The sequence below is a fragment of the Triturus cristatus genome, chromosome 1_2 (assembly GCF_964204655.1).
Source record: "Triturus cristatus chromosome 1_2, aTriCri1.1, whole genome shotgun sequence".
Classification (NCBI taxonomy): domain Eukaryota; kingdom Metazoa; phylum Chordata; class Amphibia; order Caudata; family Salamandridae; genus Triturus; species Triturus cristatus.
In genome coordinates this window covers 372,464,648-372,487,499 of record NC_140580.1, presented here as the reverse complement: position 1 = coordinate 372,487,499, position 22,852 = coordinate 372,464,648, and the positions used below count along the sequence as shown (strand labels likewise).

Genomic DNA, 22,852 nt, shown 5'->3' with positions numbered 1-22,852 from the left:
ACTGTTTAAACCACTTCACAACTGCTCTCTACGGTTGCTCACTATCAAAACAGTCTCTTTGGTGGCAATTACCTCTGCCAGGAGGGTGAGTGAACTGCAGGCATTGTCATCACAGCCTCCTTAACTGACAGTCTTTCCGGACAAAGTGGTACTAAGAACTAGGGCATCTTTTCTGCCAAAGGTTATAACTCCCTTCCATCTGGAACAGCCCGTTACTCTACCCACTTTATATGCACCTCTGCACACTTCCAAAGAAGAAGAGTATCTCCACCTTCTGGACCCAAAAGGAGCGTTATCGTTCTACCTTGATCGCACTAAAGAGATCCGGCTGGATGACCAACTCTTTATAGGGTACGTGGGAACAAAGAAGGGGTGTGCTGTCCAAAAGAGGACCATCTCTCTTTGGGTTATCCGCTGTATATAAATGTTACGCCTTGACAAAGAAGCGGCCTCCTGAAGGTCTTGGAGCCCATTCCACTAGGGCAAAGGTAGCCACCACAACCCTCCAGCGTGGGTTTCCAATTACTGATAACTGCCAAGCGGCCACATGAGCATCTCTGCATACGTTTACCTGACACTATTGCCTGGATTCTCAGGTTCGCAGAGAGGGGCTATTTGGCCCTCTTTTCTGCAGGATTTTCTGATCTAAAACTTTTCCACAGTCTCACCTCCGGGGTAGGTATTGCTTGGGTATCTGTTAAAAGGTAAGGAATCTGCAGCTAGATGTCTCTATCAGACGGACAAGTTACTTACCTTTTGATAACGCCTTATTTGGTAGCAACATGATCTAGCTGCAGATTCCTTATCAACCCCCCCATCCTCCCTGCACTGCGGACCTGTTTTTAGTGTCGGGGCTATTCCCCTTCAGGACCCTAGTTGTCTTTTTCACATTATGGTCAGTCACTTCATGGCTCCGCGCTTCTGACGTGGAAAGTCTTGAAAAGTACTGACGTCGGTGCACCGGAGCGGTAGTTATATTGACGACGCGGATGTCACAATGACGAACATGACGATGTCACGTGAAGTTGATTGACGCCACCTACCGGCGCACAGGGGTACTGCTAAGAAAAATCTTCCGGATCCAGCCTGAAGCCTGGAAGTTCAGAGGTAAGGAATCTGCGGCTAGATCATGTATCTAACAGATTAAGGCATTACTGAAGGTATGTAACTTGTCAGTCACGTTCAAAATTACAACATTCGGGTGTAATCACAACAAAGAATTACTCTAGGGTAGTGAACATTTTCTTGTGATTAAATATACGTGGGTGCATTGTAGGCTTTTCAGTTTGTGGACACCTGCAAAACTTGAACATCCACAAACTCGTACGTTTGTAGGCATTCACAAATTATTTTCTGACAGATTCCGTCTCAGAAAACTGTTGGATATGTGTACCTGTTACTTATTCCTTGTAAGAGTGAAAATGATTTTTATTGAAGAAATTAAATGGAACACACTGAAGAACAGCAAGGAAGATTTCTCCTTCCTCGATTTAAAAAAAAATAAAGCAATTGGCAAGAATTCAATTATACATTTATATTTTCCTCCTTCAAAGTGCATCTGTTATGTTTTCTGAATGCTTTAATGTTCGAATACTCTTGCGAAACTGCAGCAGTTGCCAGGAGCACGATGATGATGAAATAAGAGAGAAAAAGGTAACCACATTCCTGAAGTACGGTCATGGTTATTGCTGGGTAGGTTTCTGGGCATCTGCTTTATGCTCTAGCATACGATTTGGAATGACCAAGTGTTTCTGGTCTATCTGCTATTAGTGTTGTCTTCCCTTTAGGCTCTCTTTCATAATATCCTGTTGCTGACTCCTCAGGTAGAAAAGACGTTGGGCATCGAAGCTGCGCGAGCCACCATCATCAATGAGATCCAGTACACCATGGTGAACCACGGCATGAGCATAGATCGCAGACATGTCATGCTACTTGCTGACCTGATGTCTTACAAGGTAGGAATGGCTTTTGCCTTTTAACACTCTTGGTCATCACTCCTGTTAAAGTACTTTCAGATACTGCAACACCCAGGCCACCTTGTTCAACATTTATCAGCTTTTCTGGATGCAGGACCACCTTTTTCTCCATAATGAGTCTCACGCTTTTCACAGGTCAGCATCTTCAAGGGGTACAGAATACACAAACAAGATTTTTACACAGGCAGTTGGTAAAAATTACTGGTGCAGATGTCATCCGTGCATTATAAATTTCTTATTTTAGCATCGATAAGTCACAGAGACCCTTGCAACACACTAAATTATAGATACCCACATTATGTGACAGGCCATCAGAATAAATATCTCAGAGAAGTTTGTTTTCAATAGAGTAGTTCATGAAATTTCTATGCTCCTTTCTTCCAATTCCTCTGATCAGTCTGCAAATTCACAATTTCAAGGGCAAGTCTACCATGATTGTGGCCGTTCACTGCTCTATGGCCATATGTATAGATCTCTGCTAAATGAACTTTTTTCCTTATGGTGTTTCCCAGTAAAGAGGAATGAGTTAACTGCCCTATCTCAATGTTCATAGCACATTTAAATAGAAATACCTCAAGTAAATGGAAGGGGTTCACATACCCTGGAAGCAAAAGGGATAGTTGCTCAAATTTGGACCACACATATGATTCCTTTCTATCTCTCAATACGTCCGGCTTCCATTTAAGTCAAACTTCCGGATGAGTGAAATAAATTTAGCAAATGGTATATCCTCTGTGATCTTAAATGTTCCTTGAGATCCTCAATCATCTTCAATGATGATCATTTTGGAACTATAAACAGAGGCCAGGAGATCATTAATTAGAAGATATTCGGATGTAGTTTAGGTCATGTCTACGAGTGGTAGACATGTTTCCTCCATCAATCTTCTTTACTATTCAACTACTCTGATAGGTCTAAAGGTTCTAAGCAAAGGACTGTCTTCTGTACCCACCAACAAAAATGAATTTTATTCTACTCAAAGTGATTTTTTCCTGATGTATTTGTTTGAGCTACTTCTCCACATGAGAGGATACTGATCAAAAATGGGATGTGTCTGGCTTACATTGTTCCTCAATTATTTTTCCACCCTCTTCCTACTTAGCCAAATAAATCATTACCTTTGAAAATGTCATTTTATCTGAAATAATGACAGTCTTCAACTCTCCCAGATATGTCAAATTCAACCTGTCTAAATTAGAATATTACGCCTTGCAAACACTATCAAAACATGATAATCTTGTCAAAGGCACAGCTATACGGGGAGGAATAGTGATCCAAACCATGGCGGACTTTGATCAGGAATTTACAAACTCCAGATCACTACAAATGACTCCAATGGGATCCTTCAAACAATATTTGTAAAGTAATCCATGATCTGACTCTAAAAGTACTTAACAAGTGCTGGCTGAGTAGCAAATAATTTGAATATGTCAAGTAATCTGACCTCTCCATCCCAGCTATATATATTCCGCCAAAAATATATAAGATCTGTTCAAACCCTCCAAGTAGACTAATTGTGGCCTGATGTGATTCCATTTTAAAGCCTCTGGCAGTATACCTCGATTTTTTTTCATTAAACATTGTATTAAAAACACATTCATTTAACAGAGCCAGTATGGCAGTCCTCAATGAAATAGGTTTTCCCTTTGATAATATTGTGGAACTATTAGTCACCTTGGACATAGCAAGCCTTTATATTAACATTCCACAGACTGATGCTTGGTCATTCAAACCACACTAGAAAATCCTAAAAGACTTCATCAAATACCAACTGAATATGTGGTAGGCTGTGCAGCTCTGGAATTACGACACAACTACTTCATCTGCAAAGATATTTTTATTTATTTATGTGTTTTATAGAGCGCAAACTTGACTTGTTAGGGTATCAGAGCCCTTTACAGGAAAACATAGTCATGCACAGAATAGGAATAGCATCATTCAGTTGCGGATCGAATGAGGGAGGGCAGGGTGCAGGATACATAAGGGAGATAAGGCACATATTTACAGATTAAATATCCAAATACTCAAGACGAGATAACCTATTTACAGGTTACGTTAACCAATGTTCGCGACAAGGCCCCAGGTTTCTTATGGGGTGAGCTAGATAATCCGAAGGGAGGCAATAGATGGCTGCAGATCAGGGCCGTAGTGGTGGTAGAGGCAAAGTTTAAGAGAAATTTACCCATGAGGAATGTTTTGGCATCATTTTTGAAGCGAGTCAGAGAGGGTATTCTTCTCATGTCATGTGGGAGAGAGTTCCATATTTTTGGAGCAGCCACGGAGAAAGTCCGGTTGTATGTTTTTTTTTTTCTCCCCGAAAGCGTGCAGGTTGGAGCAGGAGGTCTCTGGCAGATCAGGAGTTTCTGATTCCTCCGGAAATCACAAGTTTCTGCCTCAGATATGCAGGAGAGTTAGAATATAAGGCCTTGTGTGTGATGCATGCTACTTTGAGCTGTATTCTTGCCTCCAGGGGAAGCCAGTTGAGAGCTTTCAAGCGCGTGGAAATATGGTCGTATTTCCTCGTGCCGGTGAGTAGTCTGACGACCGCGTTGAGGCAGGCTTTTAGCGGTGCCAGGGAGATCTTTGGTAGACCCGAGAGGGTAGAACAGCCATAGTCCAGTCTAGAGATAAGTGCTTGGACTGCCATTTTTAGGTCGGGAGCATCGAGGAGGGGTTTCAATTTCCTACGGTAGCTCAGGGGGAATCTGGCTGATCTGGCCATTGAATTGATGTGGTCCCACATGTTCAGATTGCCGTTGAGGGTGATTCCCAGGGATTTGGCCGAATCCCCGATGGTCGGTGGGCAATTCAAGGCTGTGCTAGCCTTAATCCATGATTGAAACTCAAGGTTGGTGTTGGGCGGGGCGATCGGGAGAAATTCAGTTTTCTTTGCATTGAGTTTGAGTTGATTGGATGCGAGCCATTGGACAGTGAGTTTCAAGGCTTCGTTCAGGGAGAGGATCTCTTCGAGACATGAGGTTTTGATGCAGATCTGAGTGTCATCAGCGTGCATATGATAGGAGAACTTAGCAGTGCGTAGTACTTCGGTAAGCGTTTCAAGGTAAAGATTGAAGAGGGTGGGGAAAGTGTTGATCCTTGAGGGACTCCAACTGTGGCCGGGGATGGTGCCGATAGGTTGCCGTTGACAAGGAATCTCTGGGACCGGTTTTGGAGGAAGGACCTGAGCCACTCTAGAACAGTGCCATCCAAACCCATCCTGAATTTGAGGCGGTCGAGTTGTTTTTCATGGTTGACCGTGTTGAAGGCCGAGGATAGGTCCAGGAGGATTAGGAGACAGGTTTTGCCTTGGTCAAGGGCTTGGAGAGCATCATCAACAATGCGGAGCATAGTGGTTTCAGTGCTGTGCCCTGGTCTAAATCTGGATTGGAAGTCATCGAGCAGGTGGAAGTTGTTCTGCTGCTGCTGCACACATTTCTCCATCACTTTGGCTAAGAGGGGGATGTTGGAGATGGGTCTGAAGTTGTCAGGGGAGGCTGGATCCAGCGACGGCTTTTCCGGAATGGGAAGGACTTGGCCGGCTTTTAGAGTGTCTGGCATTGTTCCCTGCCGGAGAGAGGCGTTAATCATTGTAGTCCAGCTAGGAATAATGGATTGGGCAACGGCAGCTAGGCAGTTGGAAGGAAGCGGGTCATTAAAATGGTTATTAGGTTTTAGGGAAGATAGGATTTTGGACACTTGAGTCGTCGTCATAGAGTTTGAAGTCAGTCCAGTGAGCATGGTTTTTGGGTGAAGCCTGAGGGGGCGACGTGGCTGGAGGAGGCGGGTCGAGAGGTGTTTGGGGGTATGGGATGGAGTTGAGTTCATTTCTGAGGGCTGAGATTTTGTCAGCGAAGAAGGAGGAGAATTCCTCTGAGGATATAAGAGACTTGGGTGTTTCTTTTAAAGTTTTGGCCAATTTGTTAGATTGGTGTTTGACCAGTTCGAAGAGCTTGTGGGGGTCTGTTCTTGGCCTTCTCTAGTGCGGTTCTGAAGAAGTCTTTTTTGGACTTGAGAATGTTCCTGTTGTAGGCATTTCTGGCCTGGCGGAGGAGTTTTAGATGAGTGGCAGAGGGGTGCTGCCTCCAGGATCTTTCAGCTTGTCGGAGGACTCTCCTCCCGTTGTTAAGGGATCCTGTGAACCAGGGGTTTCTGTCTTTGAATTGGGTTCTTTTCAGCTTTAGTGGGGCTAGATCATCCAGGATGTTTGAAATAGACGCAGCATAGTGATCATTGAGGCCGCTGACTGTTGTGATATGCGTTGGGGGGGGGGGGGGGGGGTCGGATTTGCAGCGAGCCTCGAGTTCCCTGCGGTCCAGGTTCTTAGTGCCAGGTAGGAGTAAAATGATGGTGTGGTGGTCAGACCAGTCGCATGGGTCTATAGAGATGAGCTTGACAGTTGATTCTTTGGAGATAATCCAGTCAGGGGTGGCCCCTTTTGAGTGAGTTGGTAGTGAGCAGGCTTGGGTCAGGGCTTGAATGGCCAGGAGGTCCTTGATGGCATTGACATGTGGATGCTTTGGATCGCTCCAGTGCAAGTTAGTCACCAAGGAAAATATCATTGGCAATATTGGGACTCTTAGCTATGATGATTTCCATGAGGTGGTCGGTGAAGGAGTCGTTCATGCTTGGGGGGTGGTAAAAGATGTGCAGGTTGTACACTAGGGTGGAGTTGCTGTGGTATTCGCAGGATTCAGAGGTGTCTGCCAGAAGTTCCGTGACCAGAAGGTTAGAGCGTTTTTTATGGACAGATTAAGGCATCATGATAGGGGCCATTTCTGCCACTGATATAGCCAACTTGTATGTTGCTGCCTTCAAAGGTGATACTAATATGATATTAATGACCCATTCAAAGCCAATATTAAAAAATGGCTCAGATACTGACTATATTTTTATGCTTTGGCATGGATCCTTAACAACTTTGAAATCATTTAATATCTGGTTTACTACTCCGAAGAGAAAACATTATTTCACCTTAGAATCCTCTGACCATAAGATTATTTTCTTAGACCTTAACATATAGGAAGAGTCGGGGCATTTGTCCACCAGTCTGTACACTACGCCTACAGCAAGCAGCACCTTGCTAAAATATGCTAGCCATCATCCATAAAACTTATAGAACAATTTGCCATTTAGATAGTTTTAAGAAACCCTAAGTAACTGCACAAAATATTCAGATTATTTCAAAGAATAAAAAATCCTTTAGTTAAAAAAGTGGCTAGATGCTATCTACCACAAAGAGGATGGGCACCCCAATAACCCTCTTGGGTGCTAGGGTTTCAATAATCTATAAGGTATATTGCTAGCAAGGGGTTCATTTATAAAATTATTTGGACATAACATTTAAAGAAAAATCTTTTAATTGGTGTGTATATGATAATTTGTACATAGAGGGAGCAGACATATAGCGACATCTTTCCATTTTTACATTTCTGTATCCTATTCATTAAGACTTTATTCGGTTATAAAACAATGATAACCATAAAAGTACATAAACATATTATATCACATTTCACATTTCATTTTTCACATTTCGGATAATTTCAAGTAAATAATGATGGAATAAAATAAGTGTTAAAACACATGGGCTCTAAAAACATTTAAAACCGTATAGATTTTCTTAAATGAAAAACATTTCTAAGAAATACAGAGACAGATGCTACCGTAAATATATCCTCAAGTTTTCGTATAATCAAAAAGGCAGGTCGGCATTGTCTAAGATTCATGTATTTTATAATTGGCTTAATCCACCTTTCCCTGGGGATAATGTAATATTTACAAAAGAATAAAATATGGATATCCGATTGGGAGGATATGCTGTCACAGGGGAATTTACTAATTCCAGCTGACCAATCATTTTTAACAGGAAAACTCACAGACCTAAAAAGAAACCCAAGTCTAAAACGTATCAACAGGAACTTTTCATGTTCCGTCCACCGCAGGGTTAAATATGGTTGAATATCCTGCGAAATTAAAGTCAGTTGATGGGACATCACTGTTTTTTTGTCAGTTCCGTACGTTCTCTTAACTCCTCTAGGTACATAATACATAACCTTTTCAGTTCTTTCCTAGAGATCATCACCATAGACTCAGGATCATCATAAAATTCCGGATGGTTAATATGGCCACAGAAGCTTTTAATGTACCTCAGCCATTTCATTCGGTGCACATCCTCCAAGTTTAGGGCATCCCTCAATATAAGGCGATTCAAGTGGCACTCATTTGTAGTCCAAACCCTATGCCACAGGAGGACAGGCTGAATTCTAATAAGGTCCTCAATATATAACATTCCGAGCTCAGCGTGGATGTTATAAGTGGATGTGCTCTCTGGCGTAGTTAAAAGAAATTTCAAAAAGCTATTCTCTGTCAACTGTAGACTGGTTACGTTTGAATAGCCCCAAATTCCCGCGCCATAAGTTGCCACGGCCACACAACTAGATTTATAAATGCGCAATAGCTCATTCAATGGTTTCTTACCCATCTTTTTACTAAAAAGTTTAAGGGCCATTATGGACTTAGTGAATTGCATATTTCTCCCCTTAACTGCAGCATTCCACTGACCTGAGCATTCAAACAAAATTCCTAAATTAGGGAAGGTAGAAATATGTTCTAGTGGCTTAGAATCTATGAACATACCTTTTTTCCTCTGTTTTGTTTTAGTGCCACAAATCATGGAAAAAGTTTTAGTACAGTTCACCTTCAGGTCCAAACTGGTCATAAAAGTGGAAAAGGAAGTAATCAAGTTGCAGTTATCGTCGAGCATAAGTGGCAATAATCCTATTACATCACAAAAATGTGTCCTTATAAACCTCAGTAAGTCTGCCAAGCCCCCCATATCGCCCCTTTTTGGGGCATCCCCTGGTCTTATAAGTTCAACTTGCCAGCATCAATCCAAATCGTTTTTCCCACTCCTCCAGTGTCGGAGTATCGGCCACCCCCCATTTCTATTCTTATTTGGACATAACTTAACTGGTCGTCAAAGAGAATGAATCCAAAGACATACTAAAATGATTAAATGAATACATTTGTTAGGATGAGGGCATCTTTCTGCCAAAAGTTATGACGCAGCTCCAAGTCAGTCAGAATATCACCTAACCTGCATTCTGTGCTCCACCTCACCCCTCTTAATAGGAGAAGACGCCAGTGCTTGAACTCAAAGAGAGTGCAGATCTTTTAAATAGATCTTACCAAAGGCCACCAGGTAGACGATCAGATCTTTGCAGAGTTCTCCAGAGTGGAAAAAAGGCAAGGCTGTGTAGAAGAGAACCATCTTCAGCTGGATGGTGCTCTGCGTGAAGATCTGCTGCGCACTGGTCAAAAAGCAGCCTTTAGAAGGATTGCGTGCTCATTTTACCGGACCAAAGTTGCTACTGTCCAGGACATTTGCCAGGCGGCTACGTGAGCTTCCCTCCATACCTTAAGAAAACCCTATTGCCTGGACAATCAGGATCACTAAGAGGGGCATTTTGTCCACTTGGTCCTGCAGGACTTTCTGGTTTGAGTCCATTTGCAGACCCACCTCCAAATCAGTACTGCTTTGGTATCTGTTCAGGAGGTAAGAAATCTGTGGCTAGACGTCTCAGAAGAACAAGTTACTCCAGTATTGGAACTTTCATAGATTCCCAAAGCTTGTATCATTCCCCGCCGTCGGAAAGGGAGCCTCGGTAAATAAAAAAATACCATAGCAGTAGGTACAAAAGAGAAAGAAAGGCTTAGACCTCAACTAATTTTGTAGAATATCCACCTCATTTTGTAAAAGAGACCAAAATAATACAACAACCAATCAGATTAGCCTCACCCAATAGAACCCTCCTGAGAGAGCCTCAGAGCCTCAGATTTTCTACCGCACATTGTGCAATGGAGTCTCCACTGAGCTCTGCTCAGATTTCTCTTTAACTTCCGTGATTTTTCAACTGTTTTCTCTTCAGCGTTCTTCAGGATGTCTGACAAGGAGAAAAAGGCTTTATTCAAAGCCTGTGCTACTTGTTCAAAGAAGAGGCTTTATGTGGAGAACAAACATAAGGACTGTATTTATTGTTTGTACCCTGACCACAAGGCCACCGACTGCAAGATCTTTCGTACGTTCTCTTCTCTTCAAAGACCTTGAGAGACCGTGAGGGATGTCACCTGGTTGCAAAAGTTAAAGTCACGAAAAGACCCAGTTTCGAGTGACATTGATGATGCCTCCTCTGCGACATCTTCGAGGAGATCCCAAAAGAGGGGTAGGTCTTCACCTTCTTCTTACCCCCCTGCCAAAAACGTACAAAAGACCTCTGATAGGTCTGACAGGCGCAGTCCCATCAAATCTCCCTACCGAGGTGTAAAGGAGAGGGAAGGGACTGGTTTCTGAGGCACATTCCATTAAGAAGGTGAGTTTTGGGCCTTCAGTTTCACCTCCACCTGCTGAGAAACCAAGACTATTCAAAAAAATACATCTTCCGTCCTGCCTGAGGGGAAAGCTGACAAGAAAATCCGCCCGTTGACGACGACCGTATCAGGTACGTCGACGACTGCGTCGAAAAATCCATCGACGTCGATTTTAGCTCCGTCGACTGGCTCGTCGACGAGAGCTTCGTCGTCTCCAGTACCTTCGTCGTCTTCAGTACATTCGTTGACGACGACTTCGTCGACGCTGCAGCCTAGGATTCAAGTTTCCATGTCATTGACGGTGATGACTTCGTCGACGAGTATGACGACGAGGATGGTGTTGACGACGACATCTACAGCTTCCAGCATGATACTGACGACGGTCTCGACGACTATTTCGTCGACGATCACTCCTTCGTCGACGACGATTCCGCCGTCGACAACCTCGTCGACGATTCAAAGTGTGGCAATTTCAGTAAAAAGACGCCAGATTACACCGGAGATGAGTTCTCCACGTAGAGTGACACCACTACCTCCAGCACTCCTTTTGGAGGAGGAGTTTTCAGATGAAGATGAGGGACCTTACGGGGATGCATATAGTCCATCCCAATTACATGTCCAGTATCAGGACTCTGATTCTGAGGACTACTATGTAGACCAAGGACAATATCTGCCGCAAACTAGGCAGGATCAATCGTAGCAGGGCATGGTCGCCTGCTTCACTGATATCTGATTTACAATTCATGTTGCTGGATTATAGGAAAAGATTTCCATCGCTATTTTCAGGTCAACAGTCGGGGCAAGTGCCTCCGCCACAACCTCCTGTTCCTCCTCTGCTTCCACCTACTCCAGTTCCGAATCTAATGGAACCTCAACAAAATGTTGTCACAGTTCATGATGACTCATCGGATGATGACCAGGGCACACTCTCAGTCCCAGATCCAGATAGGGAATGGGATGACTATATAATTCTGGATCCTTCTTCTCCATCTCCGGATCCTACGGATTCTCCTCCAGCAGATATAGGGGGTTTTCACAATTTAATTGAAAGAGCATCCAAACGTTTCGATCTTCCCATACCTTCAGTTCAGTCGGAATGTTTTCTTTATGATTTTAAAGAGCCTTATAAAAAGTCTGTCCATTCTATTCCAATTGTGGACCATGTCTGGAATGAGGGGATTAAAGTAATAATCTCCAGCTACTGTCATGACTGTTCTTCCTCGAATGGAGAAAAAGTACAAAGCTCCGGAAGATAGCCCTGCTTGTCTGGTTAGCCAACCGGACTAGCTGATTTCTCAAGCGGCCCAGAGGAAGTCAAAGAATCGTCGGAGCCCTTACCACACCACTGCATAAAGAGGGTAGGCGCCTTGATAATGTGGGTAAGAGGTTCTCCTCTATGTCCAGCCTCCTGGTCAGGGCAGCTAATGCCTTGCTGATTCTGGGATGATATGATTGCCAGACGTGGTGCGATTTATCTCCGTATTTGGACCAGCTACCTGAGGGAGCGAAGGCTGATGCAAAGAAAATCCTGGAGGAAGGAGAGCGTTAGTCTTCAGAAATTATAGATTGCGCAATGGACATTGCGACCACTGCTTTCCGCTTTTTGGCAGGTGCGGCAGCCCTTAGGCGGCAGGGCTGGCTTCGGGCCACCTGGTTTCTCCCGGAAGTCCAATATAAAATACTAGATCTGCCGTTCGATGGTGAAATGCTTTTTGGAAAGCATGTGGACGATGCGCTGCAAGAGATAAAAAAAGGACACTGAAACAGCGAAGTCCCTTGGGACTTTGCATTACCGCAAAGTACCTTTCCGTGGTGCGAGAGGAAGAGAATTTTCTTCATATAGAGGTGGATACCAGCAGCAGCGCTATTCCTCCTATTCGCAACAATCTCAGTCTTACAGGCCCCAGTATTCTCAAAGACGGGGCCAATCGTCATCTTTCTCTCGCCAACCCTCTAGAGGGCGACAAGGGCGCCAGGGGAGGGATTCATCTAATCGCCAATAGCAGCTTCCCGGCTCTGTCTACTGTTCCTTCACCCCCTGTGACACCAGTGGGGGGGCAGGATGTCACAATACCCCCACAACTAGAATCTCATAACATCAGATCAGCGGGTCCTCAATATCATCTGTTTTGGCCATACACTGGAGTTTCAACACCAGCCACCATCCAGAGCCCCTCGCGCCACCGAATCCAAACATCTGCACCTTCTACGGCTAGAAGCTTACCAACTACTTCTCAAATGAGCGATAGATCCAGTACCTCTGTCCCAACGAGGCAAAGGATTCTATTCCCGGTTCTTCCTCGTTCGCAAGACCGTAGACAAATGGCCCCCAATTTTAGACCTGAGGGAGCTCAACACCTATATCATATAACTCTTGTTTCGGATGGTATTCCTCTAGGACATTTTGCGGCTTCTCAATCCAGGGGATTACATGGCCACTGTGGAGGACGCATACTTCCATGTTTCCATCCACACGGCCCACAGGAAGTTTTTACGCTTTACAGTAGCCAAGAGACACTTTCAATTCAAGGTCCTGCCTTTCGGACTAAGATCTGCTCCGCGGATATTCACAAAGGTCTTAGCCCCAGTCGCAGCGTTTCTCAGAAAACAATCGCTAGAGGTTTTTCCTTATCTAGACGACTGGTTGGTGAAAGCGCCTTCTCAGGCAGCCTCAAAAGCAGTCGAAAGCTGCACTCGACTTTTCAGTCATCTGGGACTTCAACTCAACAAGGACAAGTCTGTCCTGTCCTTCCAGGTCGGCCAAGTTCCTGGGGGCAATGCTGGACACAGCTTGTTGCAAAGCTTTTCCATCAGAGGAAAGACAGCAAAGACTGATCACCTCCGCCCGTCTTTTGCAAACGTCTGTTCGCCTATACAAATCTCTTCTAGGATCGATCTCATCTTGCATTCCCTTGATTCCGCATTGCAGACTTTATATGTGCCCGCTCCAAGAGCAATTGGATTTCCAGTGGTGCCAGGCAGACTGCTCTTTCGATGACAAAGTACTCATCACTCCTCTTATGAAAGAGGCAGCCAGATGGTGGATGGTCAAAGACAATATCGCAAAGGGTCTCACCTTCACAGTCACCCCAGCTCTGTTGATACTCACCACAGACGCCTCTCTGGAAGGCTGGGGGGCGGTCTTGCAAGACCTTCAAGTGAGCGGCCGCTGGCGGCCAGAGGAACGTCTTCTCCACATCAATCTACTGGAGCTAAAAGCAATTCGTTTAGCTTTACAGGCTTTCCTTCTGAGGATTCGGAAATCCACCATCCTGGTCCGTACAGACAACACGACGGCCATGCATTACGTGAACAAGCAGGGTGCTGTCCAAGGGGGCACAAGAGATTTGGGAGTGGATTATCCGTCACCAAATTTCATTTTCGGCTGAGCATCTTCCCAGGTGCCCTCAACAAGACAGCGGATACGCTAAGTCATCTCAAATCTATGAGCCAGGAGTGGGAATTGGATCAGCGCACTCTGGAGAGAGTTTTCAATCTTTGGGGCAGACCCTCCATAGACCGGTTTGCCACTCCAGAGAACAGGAAATGCCAGTCCTACGCAAGCAGGGATCATTGGGGAATGCGCTTTCGATGGCCTGGTCAGGGGCCTTTGTTTACGCCTTTCCTCCAATTCCTCTAATCCCACAACTACTCAGGAAGCTCAAAGCAGAACCCTGCAGAATGATTCTAGTGGCACCGGCGTGGCCCAGCCAGTTTTGGTTTACAGAGCTTCTCTTGCTCTCCCAGGATCACCCAATTCACCTGCATCCAATTCCTTCTCTATTGACAATGTCCCAGGGCCAAGTGGTACATCCGGACCCGAGCTCTCTGCAGTTGACTGTGTGGCTCCTGAGCACAGAGAATTTCAGGGCTTGAATATCCCTCAAGAATGTAGAGAGGTGCTAGCTCAGGCCCGTGCACCAAGTACGAATAAGACCTATCGTTCAAAATGGAAACGTTTCTGCCTATGGTGCCGCCAACAGAACATGCATCCTTTTTCTTCTGCTCATCTTCAGATTTTGCCACACATTTTGTCTGTGGCAAAGTCAGGTCTTGCACATTCTTCTATCAAGGTTCACCTGGCGGCAATCTCTAGGTTCAGATGAACATCTTAAGGCCCTTTTCTTTGGTCTGTGAGAATCATGAAATAATTGTTAAAAGGACTTTTTAGGGTTTTCCCTCCAGTTCGACCTCCTCCACCCGTGTGGCAGCTCAACTTGTTCCTTGCTCAACTCATGAGGCCTCCGTTTGAGCCAATTCATAGGGCGGATCTTAAATTTCTCTCATGGAAGGTGGGCCTCCTCCTTGCTTTAACATCAGCCGGGAGGGTTGGTGAACTTCAGGCTCTAACTATTAAGGATCCGTTCTTGTAGGATCCTTAATAATCCTTAATTCATCCCGAAGGTTCCTTTTGATTTTCATTTTAATGAACCAGTCATTTTGAAGTCTTTTTTCCCTAGACCGTCCACTCCAGCGGAGATGTCTGTTCATTCTCTAGATGTTCAAAGGTGTTTAAAATTTTATATTCACCGCACCAGGGACTTCAGGAGATCTACTCAGCTCTTTGTCGCCTTCAGTGCACCCCGCAAGGGTTTTCCCCTTTCAAAACAGGGGGTTGCTCGATGGATTGCCAACGCCATCCACTACTGTCACCAAGCGGCTGGTAAGCCCCTAGAAGGGCGAGTCCGGGCGCACTCGACAAGATCAGTTTCATCTTCAGCTGCTCTGTTCGCTGGAGTACCGATCAAAGACATTTGCAGGGCAATTACATGGAGCAGTGCCCATACCTTCACGACACATTACTGCTTGGAATCTTCCACGCGGAGCGATGCTGCAGTGGGACAGGCTGTTCTACGGAATCTTTCAGAGAGCGGTGAGCTTTCCCTTCTAACCCTCCTTCCTGTTATTGGTTCGCACATTTTGTATCTGATGATGTTTACTGACTGATGTTTGGTAATTTTTATTTCTCATGCTGATATACATGCAAGGTGATACAATGTATTTTTACACAAAATGTGCTTCCTTTTTTCCTAACTGCTAGCTATTCTGATACAAGCGATGGGAATCTATGAAAGTTCCAATACTGGAGTATGAAAACAAGTTACTTACCTGTAACTTAGGTTCTCCAGTATTGGTATCTTTCGTAGATTCCCATGCGCCCACCCTCCTCCCTTGGGAAAGCTCCGCCTTCAGCTTATTCTGTTATATTGTTTCACAACGGCTACGAAAATCTGAGGCTCTAAGGTTCTTTCAGGAGGGTTCTATGGGGTGCGGCTAATCTGATTGGTTGTTGTATTATTTTGGTCTCTTTTACAAAAAGAGGTGGATATGCTACAAAATGAGATGAGACCTAAGCCTTTCTTTCTCTTTTGTACTTACTGCTATGGGATTTTTTTTATTTACTGAGGCTCCCATTCCGACGACGGGGAATGATACAAGCTATGGGAATCTATGAAAGTTACCAATACTGGAGAACCAAAGTTACAGGTAAGTAACTTGTTTTCTTACTTAACTTCGAATTGATCTTTGTGGTATAGATTCTATCTAGCTAATGATAAGCTCACCGACCCGCCCATCTTTTCTGTTCTGTGATTGGACGCTATCCATTCATAAAATCCGGAGTCTAGTAATCTGCACACTGGTCACACAAATTTGCTTTGGGGGTCTGCTTCTGGGTGCTTCACCCTTAATTCCTGCTTGCAGGAATAAAACTATTGGTGGCAGTACTTTCTCTATTCAAGCCTCAAAACTATGTATTTCCCTACCTGCAAAGATCAGAGCCACTGAAAATTACCTAGAGTTCATATGAATGGTCAGGACCTGATTTTTCACATTGTGATCCTACAAGGAATCTACAAAAACAGACAGATACTCCTCCTCGACCCTCTAAATACAAGCATGCACCAAAGCTTCAGAATCCCTTTGCAAGCGACTCCTTACCATCAGAGAGAACCACATCCCCTTAGAAATGACTGATGCAAATCCCAGAGATGGTCTACTCCGCCCAGTCTTAGGAAACAATCCTAAAGTTCCAGCTATCTCGACGTACCACATAACTCGGTACCTCCTATCAAAAAGCCAAGTACAAAGTCAAAAGAATCGAAATAATCCTCGATCTCTATGTAACCTTAAACCAGCATTTTTCAAAAACATCAATCGCGAACGGAACAACAAAAAATGCAACAACTCAAATTGCTTGCCTTCAGGTAAGAACCTTTCCTTTATACACTTTCTACATCCTCAGATTTCATTCCATCTCAAAAAGCCACCCACACCATATTGCTAAAATCCTGCATGAAAATCGACCTTGGATTAGTGCTAGGGATCTTTCTCTCTATATAATTTCTATTGAAAGATCCTCTCTTTACACTCCATACTGTGAATGCCTTTACTGCCTCTGAATTTAGCTTACACTGCTGCATGCCTGTCTGCCTTACTCTCTACTACATCTGTACAAACTAACCATACCTACCTAGCCTGTCAAATCACACTATCCTCCTATGTAACCATTCCTTGCTGTCTAGTAATATTTAACCTCTTCTAGCCTCTGTTCATCCCAGTTTAAACAGCAGAACACAGTTTCCTTCTGTATAACCTCTCCTTGCAATATAAGCAGATCTAATCCTCCTCTAGCCTGACTATGGATCCCCTTTTAACACTTACATGGACTCACGGTTATAATTACCATGCCCAACTCATATTAACGTAATTTAGCGTTACGGTCTCCTGATATCCGAAGCCTAACCCCATTCACCAACACTCTACAACAATAAGTGGTAGCTACTGGAATAACCTCCCACCTTGGGTTATGGAGTACCATGCTAAAATACCCTAATGCCTCCTGAGGAATAGTAATCACTATATCAATGCAATCACTGTGCATCCCAGTACTCAGACTTGAGAAAGGCTTGGTGGAAATTTGTGAGTGAATCTACCTTCTGTAACGTCGTCCTTGATGCCAGGTATTTTAGAAGTCGAGCCACAACTGTCTCTGAATTTTTAAAGTAAGTCTATTTTACTTTGGGTGCCAATCTGTTATGCTTTTTTTATTATTTGTTTTTTTTCGAGTTGTTTTTTTAAACAGATTTTATTCAAGCTAATTTAAAAATGAAATAAAAATGTGTAGGAATACATGCGATCAGAAGTTATTCCAAAGGATATTCATTTGTGGAGGATATTCCTAGTAGAGAACTAAACATTGCAAGTGACAGACTGGTCCTTTTTGGGAATGTTTGTTTGGCTTTATGATTGGAGCTAAGAACAGCGATTGCTGTGACACATGGATCTGTCCTGGATACAAACACCTACTTATTTTTTTACTGCTAAGCTTGCATCTTCTGTGTACTTAAGGCCTCCTCCTCCCTTCTTTCCTACTCCAATGCACTGAATTTGTCTCCGATTACTTCTGCTCCAGGGGGAGATACTGGGGATCACACGGTTCGGTCTGGCCAAGATGAAGGAGAGTGTGTTGATGCTGGCGTCCTTCGAGAAGACCGCTGACCACCTGTTCGATGCTGCCTACTTTGGGCAGAAGGACTCAGTTTGTGGTGAGTGCACTTCTGGCTGCTTTATCTAACCTAAGACGCTCTCTAGGTTCATCATTCAATGGGCTGTAATACAGGGAAGCCTAAATTCTCCTTTTAATGTGATCACTGATTTAAGGGCGCTCTACCGCACATTGTGGATGTAAATTGAAGTGAAGTAGATATTCTTTTAGAAATGGTCATCCGGTTGTTTGGCATGCAGTGAAACTCACTTTGCAGAGCTCCAGTGAGGCGTCCAGGGTCCACAGTGTCGGAAGGTGTTGCAGTCTTGCTTTTTATCTTTTTCTTCCCACTGATCCTACCTTACAATAACAATCTGTTACAGTGCAGGTCTGTTGCTGTCTGTTTTTAAATGATGCCCCAATATTGGTGCCTTTCAACTAGAATGGCTCTAAATTTGAGCCTGTGGAACTGAACGTTGTCCGTTTTTTTGTTTTAAGTTGTGCCTGCATATTGTTGCATCCCTCCACAACAGTGCTCATCAGCATTAATACAAGGTGTTGTTTTTTCCCCAGGGGTGTCTGAGTGCATCATCATGGGGATCCCCATGAACATTGGGACAGGCCTCTTCAAGCTACTGCACAAAGCTGACAAGGAGCCCAACCCGCCGAAGAGGCCCCTTATCTTCGACACTAGTGACATGCACATCCCCATGGTCACGTAGCAGTGGGAGTACCATACCAGGGAGTGACACTGTGTGTAAAGGACGTTATGCATTAAGAGCACTGACTAGTGAATCTCACGAGTTGATTGAGAGGAGCGCTATATGCTCAGGATCCTAGCCACTACTACCTGGGGCGCACCGCTGCCTGGATGGAGCACAAAATGTGCCATTGTGTGAACGCACCTTAGGAAGATTTGTGTATGATCTTAAATGTGCAGACTTTTTTTTTTTTTTGATAACCAAGGATGAGAAATGAAGAACTGGTTAGCTACTCACAGCAAGCTGAATGGACAAGGGCTTGCCTGTGTCAGGCAAGTCTTCAAAGGAATCCAGGCCACTTAAATAACATATCTGGCACACTGCCTGCTAGAACCGGAGCCATCGTGCAGAGGTGCACAGGGAAGGACGTAGGCTGTGGCTGACCTTGATGGAGCATGTATGTTATCACGAAAATCACGAACCACACTTCTAACTCTACGAGAAGCTCTTTTCATTGAGATGTTTGCTGCACTTTGAGGGAATTGGAGTGGTTTCCTGAATCTTGTGGCACATGTGCTCTTGTTGGATAAACCTGCAATTTAATTGGCTGTGCATAGAGGCACAGGCGGGTCAGGTAGGCTCCTGGTTATGGTTTGTGGCTGTTCCATCTCTGCTGGAACAGGACTGAATACGGTGAGTGCTGGTTACAGGAAATAGCGAATGTCCTGAGGGGTAACTTGAATGAAAACGTGACTTTTTCCAGACACCAAAGGATTTCCTCAAAAAGGATTTTGAAAATGTTTAGTGTTGGGAAAGCAAAGTGCTGATTCTGATAATTAACAAAAAGGGTGTTCTGCATTTATTTTAATTTGGACATGAACACAGTTCCTGCTCGCCCTGGAAAATCTCCTTACATTAGTTGGATGCCATGTCGGCTGAGGGGAAGGTTATTAATTCCATTTGATATCAACTACAAAAGTTCTGCTTAGCCCTCAGTCCATTAGACCAACTTATTTCTAGCATGTTTCTATGGTAATTGTCAGAGTGCAATGATCCAAAAAGGAATGTGCCCAGTGGTGCCTTCTGTTTGGTTGCATTTAGTAGGTTGACTAAGGGGTGTTGTCATTAATGTGGTATGTCATGATGTCATAGAATTCGGTGGCACAAGAGAGTGGAAGGTACAGTGCTGTCCCATTGTGGAAGACGCTATCGCTGATGACACCCATCAGGCAGCATACTGCATTGCTCCCGAAGCGTTGCTTGGCTCAGCAATTCTTAGCACCGCAATGGTAACACTGAATTTTTAAGTATGTACATAAACGCCCTTCAGTAATGTCAGGTGTACACATTTTTTGGAACAATATGAGCTGGGTTATAATCCTTATTGTGTGCTAAATTATTTACTACACTGGAGTGAAAAGATTGAATCAAGTTGATGCTAAGCTAGACTATGGAAGAGCGTCAAGCTCTGTTCCCAAAACAGCATTTTGTTTGGTATGAACTACTTTGCTGAGGGTTTCGAATCTTGATTTACTTTCGTATGCCTTTAGGTTTACAGAATATATCCCTGCTGTCTGAATGGCCACCTTTCAACACTGCTCTACTTTCCTCAGTTAATTATAATCTGACTTTGCTGATTTCAACATTTCCAGCTTCTTCCACCATCTGAAGGTCTAAATGTCTGCTAAATATTTACTCCACTGTCCAAAAAGGCAGTGATTCTGCCTCTATTGAGTTAGATGTTGTAGGATACGGAACGTGTTTCACTCCTGACGTATCCGCTGCAACAGACAACTCTGAACAGCCAGACAAAGGGAGCAGATCCATCTGGAATCTCACTAAAGGTCATAGTTAATATAGAATACATTTATACAACACAATGTCTGCACTCGGTGTCTGAGAAAGGCAGTGGGGCTTAAAGACCTCCTTGTAAAGTACAGCTAACGCAGTGTATGTACTGTGAGCACATACATGCATATGGTATCTACGTAAACATTGTCTATGAAAATCAGTCAAGTTAGAGAGTTTTAACAGAATTCAGTCAATTAGAAGGAATTCATGCCTTATATCTACATTTAAAAAGATGCCCCAATATTCGTGCTGTGTACATGAGCACTTTAAAACAGCGAGGAGGAAGTAGAGCAAGGGCAACTCAAATCAAGTATAGAGTCCATTCGTGCCATTCTTATATTCTCATAAACATCTCTGTAGAAACATCTTTTCTAAGAACTGTGCAGAAGAAAGGAGATTGAGACCCTGGACAGAATTTAGTCAGTGTGGAATGTGTAGAATTTGCTTACCTGTTGCATATAGCATCCAAACAATCTGTCTAAAGGAAATGGTAGGCATTGCTATCACCCCTTAAGTTTACACATAAATCTCGTTCATCATTTGTACAGACTTTATACAAATCTGAGGAAAGAAAAAAGCAGGGCATCTAAAATTTAATTTGAATTCAGAGCAAACGTAGACTTCCCACAGTAATGGCAAACACTGTTGAAACCTCCACTAGGTTTACTGTTCTGCTCTTTTGACATTCACGTAAAGCAGTCATTGTAATAGATAATGCACAGAAGCAGAGCACTGCTCTGTTTTTCAAGTAGACAAGGCAAAGGAAGGACAGCTGAGAATAAGGTGGGTAGTTTTTGTGTACGGCTAGTACATATCATAATGCTTGGTATCTCAGTAAAACAGGTCCCAATCAAATCTTGGGTAAATGAGTGTCTTGTAGGAGTACTGTTTCATTCCTCTTCTTTGCCAAAAGTTGTTAGATGGATCAACTGGGAACAGTGGAGAGATTTCCTGAACGGCTGGCCATTGGGACAGCAAAGACGTTAATCTCCTGACCTGTTACTGGCTGTCTCAGATCTCCAAGCTCTTCAGATTCTCCAGCCGGTGGGGAAATTTTCCTGTTTCCATAAACACTTTCAGTAACATGATTGGAATCTGCATAAATATCAGTAAACTTTCCTCTTGGGTGGAGCAGTACATATTGTTGTTGCCTTTTGTCTACAAACCGTGTAACCAATGGACTTCTGAATTGACTCGCATGACATAAAAGTATAAATTGTGGCCTTGGAAATTTTCTTCCCTTCCAGACAAAAGTCAGCTGGAAGCCATACCTTTGCTGGCAGTGGTGGATGCATTTAGCTAAAACTGAAGAAAGATTGTTTGTTTTGTGTTGCTGCAAATAAAGAGTTTGATATATGAAAGAGACATGTTACTTTTATTTTATGTGATTGAAATAAAAAGGGTCCACTTAGCCTGATATTTTCTTTAAATTGCCCCATTCCTTTTCATTTAGGTGGTTTTGTAATTCTATCTTCACTTTCTATCCTGTGATTTCTCTATAGTATAGAAACATTTTATCTGATAGAGACTTCTAGCTGCAGATTCCTGACCTTAGAATTATCCCCAGGTGTCAGACTGGATCTGGAAATTTTTGAGCAGTACTGGTGCGCCGTCCACGCCAAAAATTACGCAAACTGAACCAATATGGGCGCCACTTCAGCGTGCTGACGTCAGTTCTTTCCTCTGTGTGCCAAATAGCATTGATCTGTGAAGAGCTACTCCTCAGTCACTTTTGAACTAGCTTTTTTGTAAACTATTGCCGACCGCTTTTTTGAGAAATTATTTTCTCCTGTTGTGCAAGGATGTCCCTCAATAAACCAACTTGTTTCAAATTATGTTGTTTTTGTCACCGACAGATGTCTTTGACCGACCCCCACTTGGTCTGTCTATGGTGCCTTAAAAAAGAACATGACTCAAACGCCTGCGAGGATTGCCGGGTCATGCTTCCAAACATGCTGAGGGAGTGCTCCCTCGGACGGCCCTGCGATGATCAAGATCCTGGTCATGTGGAAGGTCCCAGGACCTCTCCTAGAGCCACACCCGACGGTCGTCATCCCGGTCAAAGTCTTCATTGGGTAAGTGGCACAAAAAGAAAAAAATCATGAATTCGAAGAGGTCTACAACTTCTCTGCTCCTGTCCAAATCGTTGGACTAGAAGAGGGAGCATTGGCACTCCAGGCCCTGTGTGTGCCTCTGCGATGCCCCAACCAGGGTTGGCTGATTTTCCCGGAGCCGGAGTGCCCTCCCATCCAGCTTCGAGAATTCTATGAGGCCATGAACCTAATTTTTGGGCGGCCCGACTCCTTTGGAGCGACTTCATGCCCCATGGGTCCGGGATGGACCCTTACAGGATTTGAGATGGTTGGTATGCCCTCTCTGCCAGCCTGGCCCATTGGATCCGGTGCTGGATCCAGTGCAGCACCGCTTGCACGACAAAGACCTTCTCTGGCATCCATCGACGGTGCCATCGTCCT

At 44.0% G+C, this 22,852-nt stretch overlaps 1 protein-coding gene across 2 annotated transcripts in view; it reads left to right on the top strand.

Moving 5' to 3' along the window:
* Positions 1 to 21,739, top strand: part of POLR3A (RNA polymerase III subunit A) — a 316,237-nt gene extending 294,498 nt beyond the window's left edge. For both annotated transcript variants that reach the window (XM_085604841.1, XM_085604831.1), the window contains 3 exons: positions 1,824 to 1,955; positions 17,755 to 17,887; positions 18,400 to 21,739. In XM_085604841.1, the coding sequence (XP_085460967.1) occupies positions 1,824 to 1,955; positions 17,755 to 17,887; positions 18,400 to 18,548 (414 nt within the window). In that variant the 3' untranslated portion in view covers positions 18,549 to 21,739. The remainder of the gene's footprint in view (positions 1 to 1,823; positions 1,956 to 17,754; positions 17,888 to 18,399) is intronic.
* Positions 21,740 to 22,852: the final 1,113 nt, after the last annotated feature.